The 18,232-nt window shown below is 35.8% G+C and overlaps 1 protein-coding gene across 1 annotated transcript in view; it reads right to left on the bottom strand.

The window, feature by feature from the left end:
• Positions 1-1,856: 1,856 nt before the first annotated feature.
• CCT5 (chaperonin containing TCP1 subunit 5) overlaps positions 1,857-18,232 on the bottom strand; it is an 86,357-nt gene continuing 69,981 nt past the window's right edge. Inside the window, exons 10-11 of the mRNA XM_090412350.1 lie at positions 7,712-7,892; positions 1,857-2,175 (exon numbers count right to left, since the gene is read on the bottom strand). Coding sequence (XP_090268476.1) covers positions 2,048-2,175; positions 7,712-7,892 — 309 coding nt within the window. The 3' untranslated portion in view covers positions 1,857-2,047. The remainder of the gene's footprint in view (positions 2,176-7,711; positions 7,893-18,232) is intronic.

Below are 18,232 nucleotides of genomic sequence, written 5' to 3'. Positions count from 1 at the left end.
AATGGTGAATATCAGCCAAAGCATAATTAAATTCTATAAACAAATGTTTTAAACAAACCAAAAAAAAAAAAAATACACACTAAAAATTTGTACCAATTTTTAATGAGTATACAAGCATGCACACATACATTTAAAAAACTTTTGAATAAAATGTAATTTAGTATGCTTTGGCACATCACTAATAGAAATACTCCTTAATGCTTTCCTTCTGGATATTTTGTGTCTTTATCTTATCATAAAGGCAAGCTTTAAAAAGCAAATGTACATTAATAAAATAAAAACTCTAGGAAGGATATTATGCAAGAAGATGAAGAAACTAAATGAATGAGACATTGCAAACTATTATATTAATGGCTGAAAAGGAGGGAGGAAACAATGTTTAAAATAATGCTGGATAATTTCTTGCTTAATATTGTCATAATGCAAATATAGACAAACAAAGGTAAATGAAAACCTTTATGAAGCAGAGCTGTTTCAAATAATGATCATCCTCAGAATAGTTCATACTTCGGACAACTGACACTCCTGCTTCTCAAAATGATATGTTTGTCTAAAGCAGGAGATGATTACATGAAACCTGGGTGAGAGGAGAGTTTACTGACTTAAAAGTAGGCAACAACTGATTTTTTTTTAATTAAAAATTATCCTTATAATTGGTTCAGTTCCAGCAGTGTAAGGGGATCAGAACCCTATTTATTGGAATCTCAGCATCAATTTGTATCATAAACAACTTAGTGTCTGCTTTCTTCCTGTCAACACTCTCCTTCATGTTACCATCTACACAAATAAAGTCTTTGAACCTAGTAAATACCTTCCTAGGTATTTACTAGGTTCCTTGTGATAGTCTCCTTTTGTACTATGGACAAACATGGCATTCCATTGAGAGAACACATAGGGAACATTAATTCTCTATTAAAAAAAACCCTGAAGGATGTCTATTACAGTGTGGAGCTAACCACAGGAGATTATTAACCTAATTCAAAGAGTTGAAGCATTACCATACCACCTGACTAAACTTGAACCAGAATGACTATATTTCCTTAGTGAGGATTTTGTAAAGTTGTATCCTTAACCGTGAACAGTATTTTGTGTGTGTGTCCCCACTTTATATCTGCTGCATTATAATACTCTTGCATACAGCTCATATGTTCATATACTGTTTAACCATTGTACCGACTTGGATGTGTATATATACATCAATAATTACAACTTCGTATCTAGTTGAGTTGATAGAAGCACTGGATATTATACAAAAATTATATGAATAAGAAATATATTTTTGATGTTATAATTACTTAATTATCTTAATTACTGTGACAGTGATTACTTAATTATGGAATTTCCACAGGTCTCACTACACAAGAAAATCAGCCATGGTATGTCTCTCTTTCATGCTTTGGTAGATACTGCACACCTGAATATAGCCAGAGGTAAAGTACATTAAGTGCTTTTTAACACAAAAGCAATGCTTGTATTGAGAGCTTTATTGCCATAATTTATCTTATCATAACATACATTGCAAGGATTCATGGCAAAGATAGATCAAGTCTCCAGCATTATATTAAAAAAAAAAAAAAAAAAAAAAAAAACCGTTTATTTTCAAAACATTTTTGAGATTTTGATTCGTCCCTACACTGAAAGCTAAAGCCTGTGTGAATTTCATTTCCAAATCCCAAGGGAAGTAGGTAAACATACAGATATGTTAATCTGTATAACATATACAGATATGTTATCCTGCCAATCATTTAGTGAGTGTATACACACTTTAAACACTAATGAATGCATGAAGTGTTGCTTCCTAACAAAACAACCAGAACTAAATAGAGAGCATTGAAAAATTTAACTCTGAAAACTGATAATTATATTCAACTTTTTATTTGCCTGGAGCAAATAAATATTCTCAACTTAAAAATATTTCAGTTAATGAAATACAGAGATGAGTTATCATTAAGCTGTCAGTTTGTGTGCCAGGAAGAGGAGAAAGATGCTGATGGAACTTAGAAGCTTGTTTCCCTGAAGCCAAATTATTCTTATTAATTGGCATTAATTAGAGTCCAGCACTATCAGGAGATCGAATGTCATCGATTTTCAGGATCATTTTAACAAGTTGAGTAGCAAGGCTGATCTGCTGCTTCTTGCTTGTTAATGTTTCAATCACATGCTGCATCTTCATATCTATGATAAATTTTAAATACAGAAAAAAAAATTAAAATTAAGAACTATTACAGTTAATATTTAAATGATAAAAACATCAGTTACAATAAATTTATGTTTACCGAATCTCTCTGTGTGTGTGTGTGCGCATGTGTGAGTGAGAGAGAGAGAAAATAGTGTTAGCTAACATATAAAAATCTACTGTTACAATGTAACATTTTGCAATTTCACTGCTTACCTGAACAATGAACTCTTACAATTGAACAACTAAAATGTTAGATTGGAATTCTGAAAATCAAATGTTGTAATATCCAATATTTTCAATTTTACAGAACATCAACCCCATCTTAAAATTAAATCATTAAAAACTGGACGCCCCCCCCCCCAATTCCAAGAACTAAGCTAAGTTGAACATCAACCACCTTCTACAGAAAAAACTATTCATATTAGTTGCAGAAGTAACAATATACAATCATTTAACTATGTAGTTAAGTTTATTTAAAAAAAAAAAAACAGCTAACGCCTTTTTATTCCCGTATATACGGGAGTAGGCGAGGCCATTTAGCCCTATCTAACTTTTGGAGACTGAGTGGGCAGTTCAATCTCCACTGGTACCCAATCAGAGACAGATGGCCCAAGCCTATCACTAATTAAGCGGTACGCAGTGAAGAGAGACGGCTCAAATGTGCCGCCATCTCGTGGTGACTAACCCTAACACAATATATTTAATGTCTGAAATAATGTGGGTTCTACGGTCGATTTTCTTGAGTTTACAGGACGAAAAACCCGAGTTTCCGGGAGGAAAAACCTGCTTGCCCGTGCCAGAGATCGACTAACTCGGGAACCGGTCGAAAAAAGGCTTAGAAAAATTTCCTCTAGTCGCCGACTAGACTCGAAACCAAGACTTCCTTCGTGCGGCCTAGCGCGATGGTGTGCAAACGCCACATCCACTGAGCTACACAGGCTTATAGTTAAGTTTATAAAAAAATCTATTTTGCTATCCATGGAGGATGTTCTCTTTAGATCACCATCTTGTACCAGCACACTTCAATTCATACTTATTCATAATGAGAGCGGATTTGAGGGATTAATGGTAGCTATCTAAATAAGCTTAATTGATACTAAGGAACAACTCAACTACTTTGGAAGAATTACTCATTCAATGTCAGTTCAGAGCTACTTAAAATTCAAGATTTTGCTATGCTACCAAAATCTTTACAGTGCAGGAATGTACTGTAGCATGCAGCAGCATTAATAATACACAGTATCAAGGCCAGATCAGAGAATGTCTGTTCCTTTTTTTCCCCCCTAAGGGAGACATCAAGGGAGCTTAGATGGCTCCTCCAGCAAATCTTCTGGGGTTGATGGTATTTCCCCCCTAATCTCCTTAAACCATACGTAAAATTTGTGTACCAGAAGAATTACCATCCACCTTATTGTCTATAATTATCAACCCACCACATTCATCCAATACTCTGAAAAACAGTCAGCTTCTTCATTACCTGGAGGAAACACCAGTTAATTAGCAATCCCCAATATCAATCACAGCTACTCTACTGTAGATATCCTACCTAAGTTTGGAGCAACCAGTATTGTTGGTCTTGACATTTGATCATGTCAGGAAAAAAAGGCCCACCAACTGATTACATTTTTATGGGTTTGTTTTTGCCACGTGCAACTGAGTTGCCAGTTTCCCTCTCTTCAAAATTTCCCAGTGATATTGTAGTACTCATAATTTTGTAATATACTTGCTTTCTCCTATACTTATAATCTTATTTATAATTTAGTTTTGCTAATGACATTATGCTATTTACCCCCTTCATCTGAAAAATCTTAGTGTTCAACCATTTTAAGCTTCAGGATAATTTATAACCAATGTCTTAAACACCAATCTTGTTGACTTCAATGCTCATTTCTCATAAGGAAGTTCTCATCTTCCCTTACTTTTGATAATATACAGAGGCAAGGGCAAGAGTAACTTTCTCTTCTTGCACCTTTAGACATTTGTGCCTTTCCTGGCACAAGCAAAACACATCCATCAATGTCTTATCAACTTTTGAAACATTAGTGTACTTTCTTTTTTGCACAGGATATTATTTCTCCCCTATACAATTCTAACACTGCACAACTCTAACTCAGTCTAATTTTGGAATACTCTTTTCATATTTGGGGGTGGCACACCAAAATCCAACTAAATACGATTGCAGCTAAATACACAGTGTCCACATTGGACCTTCCTAGTTTCAACGTGTTACTACTACTACTTAAGTATATGGACCGTGGTTCAAAATTGTACAAATGAGAAGGAACACTCACCAAATTTTTGCCAAAAAAAAAAAAAAAAAAAAAAAAAAAAAAAAAAAAAAAAAAAAGATGAAACTTGAGTGTCTGGACTGTTTGAACAACCCAAACATTACATATTTCCGTTTCAATTTTTTTACCGTTCTTCGAAACTAGGGAAGTCCAAGATATATCTGCAAGACTGAAAGAACCAAATACCCATGTGACACAGACACATGCAATAATTATAGTTGTTATAGCCCCTTTCATGCTGTTGCATCTTTTCAATCAACAAGATTGATGATTTCTTAATGAACCAATCACTTTTTTTTACTTACACTTTTGAGGATTTTTAACTGAAAACTAACTAAATAACTCACACACCCATATATAAAACAAAATATTAGGTTAACTCATTATAGTTTAACTAAATAAAAATGACTTATCTTTCAGCAATGCTAATAATGATATAACACAATGTACCACCTTGTGATGATAAAATAAAAAAGTAAATGAAAAAAAAAAAAAAAAATATATATATATATATATATAAAGACAAATATAAGGAAGTGACAAAATGTTTTGGAGGCTATTGGGAAAAAAAAAAAAAAGAATATTGTAAAAGGAATCAGAGATAACAAAGGTAAATGAACTCTTAAGATAAAAATATTCTAGTCTGGAGTAATTACTTTAAAACACTACTAAATGAAACAAAGTGATGAAAACATTCAAGAGGAATGCAATCAGCAGTATATCAATACTAGATTAAGAAAAGGCTAGCAAAAACCTCAAATGTGAAAAGGCAGCAGCAGTAGAATATTTGACTAGAAATCGCTCAAATATGATATGGCTGTTCAACAGAAGTCTGGCAACAGGAACAATACCAGAAGAGTGGAAGGAGGGAGGGAAAAATAGTACACAGCATAAGGGAGAATTTAAGTCAGTAGTGTCAAACTATAGGCCAGTGTGTGTATACACCCTCTGTCAAAAAAGAAACTGAATGAACTTTTTGGAAATAGAAGAAACTAGTGGCGCCACCTTTTGTATCTTTATGTTGTCGAAAGCAGCAACCTTCATTAGCATTGTGTCAACTGTTTATGACATTTGTTTCATTAGAAGCCGAACTACAGTGCCAAGAGTGACAGTGTGTTTTGACGAACGGTCGGAAAATGAGTTTCAAACAGAGAACTGCGATTGACTTTTGTGTTAAACTTGGTAAATGTTTTACCGAAACGCATCAAATGATTCAAAAAGCATACGGTGATGAATGCTTATCCTGTACTCAAGTTTACAAGTGGTTTAAGCGATTTCAAAGTGGTCTTGAGATGCTTGAAGATGACGAAAAGCCGGGCCGTCCAAAAACTGGACTGAGCAAAGTTAACATGATTTCATCAAAGAAAACCCGAAATCATCCGTGAAATTGACTGAAGATGAATTGGGAATTCCAAAATCAACTATGCACAACATTTTGACAGAGAGTTTGGGCCTTTGTAAATTGAATTCACGATTTGTTCCCCACGAGTTGACCGACGACCAAAAAAATGTATCGAATGGAACACTGCAGGGACCTCATTAAAACTGCTCGTAAGGACTCAAACTTCCTTGAAACAATTGTTACTGGTGACGAAATGTCGCGTTTTGAGTATGAGCCCAAAACAAAGTGTCAGCACGCTGTGTGGAGACCACCAGAGGAGGGGCATCCATTTGTTCCGCCTGGCCAAATGGTCAATGGTGAGTTTTATCTCAAAGTGATTGATAGCAAGAATTCGTTTTGTACAGCATGAATATCGTGATGCAGGCAGCTTGTCACTTTTGCACGATAATGCACCATCTCATCGTTCAAACATTGTAAGACAGTTTTTGAGCAAAAACCAAGTTTTTGTGTTGGATCACTTGCCGTATTCACCTGATTTAGCACCCTGTGACTTCTTTCTCTTCCCCCGACTTCATTTGCTGATGAAAGGAAAGCAATACGACACCATTGAAAACGTTCAAGCGGCAGTAACCACGACCCTCAACAGTATTCCAAAAAAATGATATAAAAAACTCATTTAATGAATTAATTGACAATGCCAAACGCTGTATCGAAACTGAGGGAGAATATATTGATTGAAATAAATGATTTGAATAATTATAATTGGCCTGTGTTTTATTTTTCTATCAAAAGTTCGGTTTCTCTTTGGACAGAAGGTGTACATCAAGTGTAGTAGCAAAGGTGTTATAGAGACTGAAACTTGTTTACATTTTGTTATAGGTGAAAAGTGCACCCTATCTGTATTTTTCCAAAGTATTTGATTGAGTACTGCATGAATAAACTACTGAAATTGAGCACAATGGAGATGAAGAGTCATTTGGTGGCTTGGTTACAGGGATAGTTGAGTGATAGGAGCCAGCAAGTTGTATATAGAGGTGCAGTATCCCCCCCCCCCCCCCAAAAAAGTGATGAGTGGTTAACACAGGGTTCTGTTTTGGGACTGCTGTTCTTTAAATTATATATCAATGATATAGTTCACTTTGTCCGCGCGGTTAGCCTAGTGGCTATGCGCTTCGCAACCATATGCCTGGGGAAGGAGTGTCCTAGGTTCGATTCCCGTCGGTGACGTGAGGAGCTGAACGATCTTCCTCAGCCATAGCCAAGTTAGCCAGTTTTGGGCGTGGACAGCAGGGTTTTTTCCCCAGTTTATTCTGGGGTTTTTCATCCCGCAAAGCAGACAAACTGGCCTTGAGAACTCAACACTACAGGCCATAGGATACACCGGGGCATAAGGCTGACCACCTTATCCTGTAAACGGAGTGAGGTCTGATGATCAATGGACCCTCGACACCGTAAGGTAAAAAGAGGGTATAAGGAAGATGATGATGAAGATGATGATGATATAGTTCACATTGTGAAAGGAGACATTTAGTTGCTTGCTGATGATGTTAAATTAGGAGTGCAATGTCAGGAAGTCCTGATGTGTTATTGTCACAGAACAATTTAAATAGGTTGTTGGTGCTTTGAAATGATATCCCCCATTCTTCAGCCCAAAGCACCAACAACCTATTTAAATTGTTCTGTAACAATTAACACATCAGGACTTCCTAACGTTGCACTTCCTAATTTAGCATCATCAGCAAACAACTAAATGTCTCCTAGTTAACTTTTACAGAGTATTAATCTCTCAGTTCCAAGAATTCATTAATTCTTCTAACATGTTAATTCAACAGGAATAGCTAAATTAATTTTCTAGTGAAAAATATTTCAAGCATTATACAAATTAAACAACAGTAAACATACCATTTGTTCCCTTCATCAGGCAATCAATACCAAGCCAGGAGTTATTTTCTTTCACCTGTCTTGATTTTACCTCTGTTATTGTCTGGATAGGTGGCTGACCGGTGTTCTCGGCAAGAGCTAAAGGAATGCTTTCTAAAGCATCTGCGAATGCACGGAAGGCATACTGTTCTAGGGAAGATATCTGAAAATTAAAAGAAAGAAAAGTAAAAGAAATGAGACTAGAAAGTAAGGCATTTGATGTTATAAAATATGGCAGTAACTTGATGTATGTGTGCAAGAGAATGGAGTGAAACAGAGAAGTTCATTAATCAACTTAATTGCTATCTTGTGTGTGTGTGTGTGTGTGTGTATTGAAAGCAAGAATGTCGAGTTCTTAAGAGCACCACCCAGATATGCTAGTCTAGCATAATTAATACCAAGAGTTTCCTACCAATGCTTGTCTTCTAAATTAATCCATTACATATCAGATCACCTAGTATAATCTTTTTTCATTTTTCTGTCTTATCAGTCCATCCAGTTCATGATATATTTGCTTCTAACACCTATACTGCTACTCTTTCATATCCCATTCCATTCAAGTGAATGTATCATCTTTGATTAGCTATGTATACACATTCTTCAATACTAAAAATAGCCAATTCTCGTCTAATATTTGCATTTTTAATATAATTCATCCACCTGAGCCATTTCTTCACTCATGCTTTTTCCTAAGGATTAACTCAGATATCTACAGCTTTCTCTCCAATCTTTCAACTATTCTAACTCAATCCTCAGCAATATGTTAAAACTTGTTTTCTCTAGTATACCGATAATTTGATGTTTTGATCAGTTGTCAAAATATCTAACTTTCGTCCATCACTGACCAGTTCTTCCATAGAATTTGACACAGGGAAGATCTCTCATTTTAGATTCCCAACATGACTTGTTTAATTTTACTTAAATATACAAATGTTTTTAATGTTCCATTTTTACCATTAAGAATACAAATGATGTTTCCTGTGTTCCTGACTATTCTTATAATTTTCTCTTTTAGAACAAATTTGTCATTATGTAGTCTGAAAGTGAAGAGTATACAGGACAATATGATTACACTTATAATTAAATTATTAAAATTTTTCAGACCACATAATGATAAATTCAGCTCAAGTATGACTCCCCTCTCCCTTGCTCCAGTTCTACTCCACTCTAGCCAAGTACTGAAAAATTTCCTCTGCACCAACCTTACAAAACCCGTTTAGAACGTTTAGTAACTTATGTTTCTATCATATACAGGGTGTTCGGGATAAATTTGACATATTTATAATTAATTATATTTTTCCGTAAGTTACATGTATTAACACACACTTCTCTTCATTTAAAAGTTTGGACCCTTCTTCATTCATATACAAGATGTCAGAAAGGATGGATAGCTGGAACCCACCTGAATCATGGAAGAGAATAACTTGTATCATGATGATTCGTGCCCGCCATCAAAATAAGGATATTACGACTGCTGCCCAATGCTCCCTGAATACAGTAAAAACAATCAGGCATGAACTAGAGACTTGCAATGGTGACTACGAGGATGTAGCAAGAAGAAAGATCCCTAGCAGACGATCTGATTGCGTTCGTACAGCAGAATTCCTCGCAAATCTGCAGGAACAGGTGTTGAAGAACCCTGGCATTGGAATTCGGGCTTTGTTCGTGGAGTTGCTAACTGTAGTCAAGCCCTGGATAACAAGGGTAGCCAATGGTAGGCCGTATGTATGGCAGCAGGATTCGGCCCCTGCCACACCTCTGGGAAAAGTCAAAAATGGTTGTCTGAAAATTTCTACGACTTCACCAGTCCAAATGTTTGGCCTCCAAACTCCCCAGACCTTAACCCCATGGATTATTTTGTATGGGGCGCAGTTGAAAAAGACACCAATCGCACTTCCAGTAATACAAAAGCCCAGTTAATGGATAAAATTAAAACAGTTTTTGCGGCCCTTCCCAGGGAGACTGTAGCATCAGCTTGTTCGAGGTTCCGAAGCAGAATTGAAGCTGTGATCGATGCTAATGGTGGTTATTTTGAGTAAATCTTGTTGATAGTATTGTAATTAACTCTGCCTGTAATGTTTTTTTGTCAATTCATTAAATTTAATAGATACAAAGAAGATTTTCTTTTTCCTTACGAAACTGTCAAATTTATCCCGAACACCCTGTATCTTCCCTTTTCCTGCCTGTCAACTAATTTCTGCAACAAACAAACCTTCCAATCTTTCTCCACAGGGAGAATACCACAGATCACTATCTTGGTCACTTGTCTCTGGATTCTTTCTACTGTATCCTCAAGAAACCCTGGTGATCATCTGTACATCATCTAGATATAGCCTTATCAAAGACTTATAAATAGGAATAATAACTTCCTTATCCCTGCAATTATCAGTGTTTTTCAACATTCAAATGACTGTCTGTTCTATTTTACTCACCTTTTACAGTATGATGCCTGAACTTCAACTCCCTGTCCACCAACACATTCAAATCTCTAGCTTTAAACAATCTTCTCCAGTACAGGTCAGTTAGCATAGTACATAACTTAATCTTTTTCATCCCAAAATGCAAAAAACTTACACTTCTGCATTAAACTGGTAATTATTATCTTTTACTCATGTCTTATTTAAATCAAATCCTGCAAGCTCTCCATATCACATTGACTGTCTATTATATTAACTAGTTAATATAATAGACAGTCATGACTTATATGATGATGACTTACAGTGCAGCACACTGTAAGTCATCAGCTTTCTCCTGGATTTTGCTTATCCATATAACTACTCTTGTATCAGCCACCCCTGTGTCCATGTCACCAGATTGTTGAGGGCCCAAGATGGATGACCTCACCATCAGGGTATTTCAACTGCAGAAAGTTGAGCTTTAGAGAGAGAGTTGATGAGTTCAGAATGGTTAATGGCATTTGGAGAGTAACAGAGAGAGCATAAATTAACGATGCCAAGAAATTATATTCTTGGTTTAATCCTTTGTCCAAATATAAGCAAACAAAGTTTATACCTGAAGTATTTTCAGGACTGGGCAACTCGTATATAGAAGCTAATGACTTCACATCACTTGCCTTAGTATCCCATAATGCATAGCACACATCCTTACGGACATTTATAATGCTATGCATTATGGGAAGGGTCACTACCCAGACCGGTTTCGACATTTATTGCGGTCTCAGTGGGATCCAAACTCAGAGGTGAGTTTGACATCCAGGAATTGAGGGCTTTCTTCCATTCCTGGATGTCAAACTCACTCACATTTCTAAGAAATTAAAAATCTCTATTTACAGGAAACCAACTCACACAACAGATATTTTTATGCACAGTCCCATTACTATCCACTTCAAAAACTTGGTATTATCTCTATGCTGGGCAAACATGCTTGCTCACACCTGTGTGAAGAAGAAGATATTAACAAAGAACTTCATTTTCTTCTTCCAACCTTTCAATAAAATGGTTATTCGAAACAAACAATAAGTTATTTCAATCCACCTCCTCGCCATACCGAAGATAGAAATAGTGAAAAAGGCTACATGTCCCTACCGTATATCAGTTCCATTTCGCCAAAATTGGCCAAAGTTCTTAAAAAAAAAATACAACATCCGGACTTCTTTCACTCCTCTTCTGGAACTCCATTCCTTGCTCAGTAGGCCCAAACAAAAGCATAACAACCTGAAATATTCCAGCATTTACTGAATTTGGTGCAACTGCAATAAACCTTATTTTGGCCAGACAAAAAAAAAATCCACCGAATTCCGTCTTGAGGAACATAAAAGAGACATCGCATACGGCAGAACCAGAGCAACTGCTGTCGAACCATGTCCTGAATTCTGCTGACGCTAATGAGGAAAACTTCATTCATCCAGTCTTATGGGACATCTGAAAATATCTTTCGATGCTATGAGGAACTGTAAAGAAGAATTGTGGAATCCAATGAAATTGTCCTCAAATACATCTCAATGCCAACCTCAGCTATAATCTCTCAGACTGTCATTGTGCCGCCATCCAACTTTGGCATTCACAAGATGTTGAACGTATACGCATACCAAGCAATGAGGAGATACACAGAACAGCTTCAAATTAACGCTTTAATGTATAGATTTTTTGTTGGTTGTTCCTTCTTGTTATGCACACTTGTTATTTTGCCTTCATACCTGGCAATAGTATTTTTTACTTTTATCTCTTGGCTTTCAGTCATTTAATCTTTTTAAAATATATATTATATATAAGAGCCTGTGTAGCTCGGCGGATGTGGCGTTTGCACACCGCTGCGCTTGGCCGCACGAAGGAAGTCTTGGTTTCGAGTCTAGTCGGCGACTAGAGGAAATTTTTCTAAGCCTTTTTTCGACCGGTTCCCGAGTTAGTCGATCTCTGGCACGGGCAAGCAGGTTTTTCCTCCCGGAAACTCGGGTTTTTCGTCCTGTAAACTCAAGAAAATCGACCTTAGAACCCACATTATTTCAGACATTAAATATATTGTGTTAGGGTTAGGAACCACGAGATGGCGGCACATTTGAGCCGTCTCTCTTCACTGCGTACCGCTTAATTAGTGATAGCCTTGGGCCATCTGTCTCTGGGTACCAGTGGAGATTGAACTGCCCACTCAGTCTCCAAAAGTTAGATAGGGCTAAATGGCCTCGCCTACTCCTGTATACGGGAATAAAATGGCGTTAGCTGATTTTTTTTTTTTTTTTTTTTATTATATATAAAGTCAGACTTCCTGTTATTTCCTAAATTGAACAAACATCTTGTGAGTATCCATTTTACAAATGATATTCAGGTAAAAACAGATATTAGAAAAGGGTTCCGAAAACAACTTGAATAGTTTCACTATGGTCCATCCATCTATTCATTGAACATCATCAGATGCTGTATGCCCTTTTGGGGGCTTCAATTCTCTATAGATCAGTCACTTCAGACACACCACACCATCCATCTCATTGAGGGTCTTTCCCCTCCTCTTTTTCCTGGAATTTACCTTCTATTACTGTTTTGAGAAGTCCTCCTTCCATCCTTTCAATGTGTCCAAAGTATTTCAGCTTTCTTCTGTGAATATCTTTAAGGAGCGTTGAAGTTCTGCAGATCCTTTTTAGCACCCATTCATTTGATTGCTTTTCAGTATATGATATCCTCAACAGCATTTTGTAACACATCTCAAAAGGAGCTATCCTTTTCCTGTCAGAATTAATTAGGTTCCAAGTTTAAAATCCATAAGTTGCTATTGGAAAAACAGCTGCCTCCAGAATCGCCAACTTTGTTCCTGTAGAAAGAGAGATCCATCCTTCCAGATTTTAGACAGGTCCCCGACTGTGGTTTTAGCCATTCCTAATCTTCTTGTCTTCTGAACCGCAATTCTTCACATTAATAATGGGAGAAAGACTATGCTGGACCATAACATATGCAAATAAAGTGAAGACTTGAACTCATCCTCCTCTCCACATTAACATCTCATTTGGGAAGTTATCACAATGGAGACCTTACTTTAGAATGCTCTTCATGGATATGGTGAGTAAATTGCAAAATCTCCATTTAACATAATTAACTGTAAAGTGAAATACATCAGGTAAAGGTTCAAAAGAGCTGTTGAAACAAACGAACATGTATTGGTAAGGAACTAATAAAGGCAAACAGTACACCTGAAACCATAAAAGCAAACGGAATTCAAACTGGATGCTAGAATCCAGTTTTTTTTGTTTTATTGTTTAAATGGAATAGCACAAGAATGGTTCTCAGAAAAACAATATAAGAACAAATATGTTCCAACAGAGGTTGTATGCTTAGCATACAACCTCTGTTGGAAAAATAAACGAGTTAACTGACCTTCTGTAATGGCCTTCTAGGCAGGAAAATTATGCACCACCACCATAACCAACACCATTTTAATAAACTGCCAAAAAGTTCTCACCATAATTGCTCTTAAATATACTACAATTATAAAGGAAATTCACTATCGGTGGACATCAAACTATCTATGAAGAGGAAAAACATTATTCCATGGTAACCTGTTCATCACAGAGAAAGGGATAACCAAAATATTGGGTAATTATCTAGTTTCCTTAACTCACAAAAAGGAAAAATCCTTCATTAAAAAATCTCTCATATTTCAAAAACTAATTTAATTCTTAAAAGAATTCAAGAAATGAAAGAGAAGCTTTTACAGGCAAACTGTAGACTCAATTATATAACATTATTGAAAAAAAAAAAAAAAGAGTTGAAAAACAAGAATCAAACTTTGGGAATCTCACTGGCAAAACTCTGAAGAAAACATTGACTGATTCAGCTAGGAGGGTATGTGGTGAAGCTGTCTACAAGAATAGAAAAATAAGTATGCTAAGGGGGGGGGGACACAAGAAGTTAAGGAAGCATACAGAAAGTTCCTAGCAAATAAGTCTGTAGATGCCCTAAAAGAATATAGAGGAAAATGTGTGTGTGTATGTGTGAGTGAGAGAGAGAGAGAGAAGCTGTGTGTAAAAGTAGCTAAACAAAAGTCATGGGAAGACTTGGGTAAGAATATAGAAGTTAAATATAAGGAAAGTGGCAAAACATTCTCATGGCTTTTGAAAAACCCTAGAAATGGAGGAAAGAATACTGTAAAAGGAATCAAAGATTATAAAAGTGATATGAAAACTGAAGCTAAGGATATGTTGTATATCTAGAGTAATTACTTAGACTGTTAAACAACACAAGCAGTGATAGAACAGTAGTAAAAAATTTTCGAGAGGTATACAAAAACAGAAGCACATATCAAAAATTTGAAATGTGCAAAGGCAGATGGAATAGATGATATTCAACCAGAAAAGCTGAAATATGAAGGTTTAAAAGTTTTGCAGTGGCTATTCTGCATAATTCACAGAGCCTGGTCAGAAGATAGAATTCCAGATGACTGGAGCAGAGTTCTCATAGTTTCCCATCTATAAAAAAGGAAATAAAGGCTGAATGTGAGAATTAGAGGGGATTTTCTCTACTAAGTGTTCCGAGTATGATTTACGCAAGCATACTTGAAAAGAGGTTGAGAAAAATTGTGGAAGAGAACTTGAGAAAAGAACAAGCTGCATTCAGATGAGATAGTGGTTGTCAAAATCAGATTTTCATTTTGTGACAAATAGTTGATAAATCATGGGAACAAAACATAGATCATAAATCTGGAAAAGGCTTACAACGAGGTGCCCAGAGAAAAGCTTTTCAAAACACTAGTTATATGGGGTAAATGGAACATTATGCAGAGCAATACAAAGTCCATTAAGCTGTATATCAGTAGTTAGAACTGAAGGAAACAGAGGAAGATGGGCTGATGTAAAATGGCATTAAATATAACATTAAACCTTAGCTCTTTGATTTATGCAGATGATGTAATCCTAAATACACCCAGTGCAAGTCAACAAGATTCCCTAACTAAATTGAATAATAGCTGTAACAACTTTAACACGAAAATCAGCAATAAAAATTGACACAGAAAACTTTAGCTGCATTCTCAATAGAGAAACTACAGAAGAAGTAAAATATTTCAGCTTTTAGTGAAGATAGCAAATTAAATCTGAAAACAGAGAACAGATAAGCTAAACTGTTAAGATGGGGCGGGGGGATAAGTAAGAGTAAAACTAGCAGTATACAAGACAAGTGTTCAAACCAATTTTAACTTATGGATCTGAGAGCTGGGTTAGAAGTAAAACACTTGACCAAAGACTAGAGACCGCAAATATGAGAGTCCTGAGAAAGATTAGGGGCATGAACAGATGGCATCAGTGGCAATATCATATTAAAAATGAGGATATTAGGAAAGAACTTGTCATTGTCAGCATCCAGGTATGCGTTAGCAGAACTAATCTCAGGTGGTATGGTCACTTAAACAGAATGGGCGAGGAAAGATTAGCAAAACAAGTGTTCTCTGCCAGGTTGGCAGGAAAAAGACCAAGATATAGGTGGATTGATATGGTAAAAAGTGCCTTCTAAGGCACTTTTTACCAATAGAGATATGATCTGACAATATTGGAACCTTGACAGGTAATAGATTGATTGATTTGGAGGAAAACTGTAGATAGGAAATTGGTAATGGTGTAAATTTTTCATGTAGTACTATCATATCCTGTACACCCCTTGAGGATATATATATCAGGAATTTGATCACGATGGTGAAATTCCTGATATGTACCCTCAAGGGGTGTCCAGGCTACTAGCCTGGACACCCCTTGAGGCTACATATTACTACATGATTAACTTTACACTACATGATTAAGTTTACCTTAATATTCATGTCAACAGTTTTCTTCCAAATTAGTATATTACTTGTCTAGATACAACAGTGTTGCAATGTGGAAGAAAAATGGTTAGCCAAATGGGTGTTTGATGCCAAGATAGTAGGAAAAAGACGAAGAGGAAGATCAAGGTTTCGTTCTTCTGAGAATCTTCTATCAGTCCACCTAGACCTTGATCTTCCTCTTTTTCCTACTATCTTGGCATCAAACACCCGTTTGGCTAACCATTTTTCTTCCATTCTGCATATTGAATGCAAATAATGTCAAGTTTCTTCCTAATGTCTTCATTTTTATTATGACTCTGCCATTGATGCTATCTGTTCAGATTGTAATTTTTCCTCAGAACTCTCATATCTTTGGTCTCTAATCTTTGATCAAGTGCTTTATTTCGAATCCAAGTTAAAATTGATTTGAACACTTGTCTTGTATACTGCTAGTTTTACTCTTACTTATTCCCTCCCCCCCCCCATCTTAACAGCTTAGCTTATCTGTTCTCTGTTTTCAAATTTAATTTGCTATCTTCACTAAAAGCTGTGGTGGAATTCAAAACATTATGTTAGATGACAAAGATGTTATCAACCCAGTTATCCAAGCTAACATTTTTGAGGGATTAAAATGAGTATCACATGCAAATCTTAGAGATTGAATCATTGATGATTCAACCAAGAAGGCATGTAGTGAAGCTGTCTGAAAGAAGACAAAATCAGAAATTCATTGTGAACTTGAGAAGTTTTAAGAGGCAGTCCTTAAAGGAACTGTATTAAAAGTTAATATCAACTAGGTGTGCATTGTGCCCTTAGAGAATATACACAAAATGTAAGAAAGATGGGTTGTGTGTCAAACTAAGATAAAAAATGAAAAGAATACAGAACATAAATAAGGTAGCAAAATATTCTAGAGACCACTGGAAAATCTTAGAAATGAAGGAAAGAGTATCACAAAAAAGAATCAGTGACCAAGGAGACATTAAACTGCAGATAAAGATATGCTGAACACCAGGAGTAATTATTCTAAAAATTATTAAATGAGATAAGCAGTGACAGAACAATGGAAGAAAATATCCAAGATGAATGCAATCATCACTGCATTTCAGTATTAAAGGGGAAAAAAGTATCAGAAAAGTGGTAAGGCAACTAGAGTAGAACTCTCACAGCATCCACATATAAAAAAGAAAATAAAACAATCACACTACACCCAAGGATATGAGTTATGAGTAAAATTACTCACTCATAAAAAATTAAGAGAAAAGGTTAGCAAAAAGCAGATGTTTGATACACCTAGATCTTGATCTTTTTCCTAATCCTAGGTACGAAAAAGAGCAAGTGGAAAGTCATGATCTAAATGGAATTAGCAATGCCTCCAAAGACTGAAGATCTGACCATATTAGTGACCCAAGAAATAAAGAGATTTATTTGGATGAAAACTGTTACTAAAAGCTAGTGATAATGTGAAATTGGCATAGAGCATTATTAGTATTCTGAATGAGGGTAATAACAATATCTTCTGGGTTACACTGACACCTATACACATAACCTAGTTCTTAACTGTGTACTGGTATGTATTTTAGACAAGGAAAACCTCCTTAAAAAAGCGGAATTCATTTTAATTGGAACAGCACATATTTGCATAAAAAGACTGATAATGAGATGTTCAACAATATACTTCATTTCGAGTATGTGGATCTTGAGTCCTATTCTTTCAAAAAGGAGAGTAGGTAATTTCAGAGAAATCATGGATAATTTCGAGAGGAATTGTTATGTAGTAGCATCAACTATGGTTTGGATGGTGTATAATTGGTTTGACAGTTATTTAGAAAAGAGGTGGTAGTGCTGTGGTATAAGATGATGTGTGGGTATGGGGAAAATTATGGTCGCTGAAGGGCTGCTAAACAAAACTTTCTAAATTATAAGTAGTTTATATCAACTTTGAATAACTAACAGGGTTTGACTGAATGTTACTCCAACATGTTTCACTGTCTTTATGGCTAATGGCATCTTCAGAAAAATATTTACATAAACAAAAGAATTCAAATGTTTCCAACATATTTCTATAAACTGAAAAATACTGGATTAAAAATTGAATCATGTGCATCTTTAGGCATGTCACACTAAGTCTGAACATTTTTGTGCAAACTATGTGACTGCTGGCATAAGAGATCGCAGATGTTATGAATGATGTTGAAAGACCCCTTGAACAATATGATGCAAGTATTCTCTTCTGAGTAAGACATGGAGAAAGCTTGCCAATCT

The sequence above is a fragment of the Typopeltis vanoorti genome, chromosome 22 (genome assembly GCF_054136105.1).
Source record: "Typopeltis vanoorti isolate ZY-2024b chromosome 22, IOZ_Tvanoo_1.0, whole genome shotgun sequence".
NCBI classification, from domain to species: Eukaryota; Metazoa; Arthropoda; class Arachnida; order Uropygi; family Thelyphonidae; genus Typopeltis; species Typopeltis vanoorti.
Note: the sequence above shows the minus strand (reverse complement) of the source record. Positions and strands in the feature narration are given on the sequence as shown.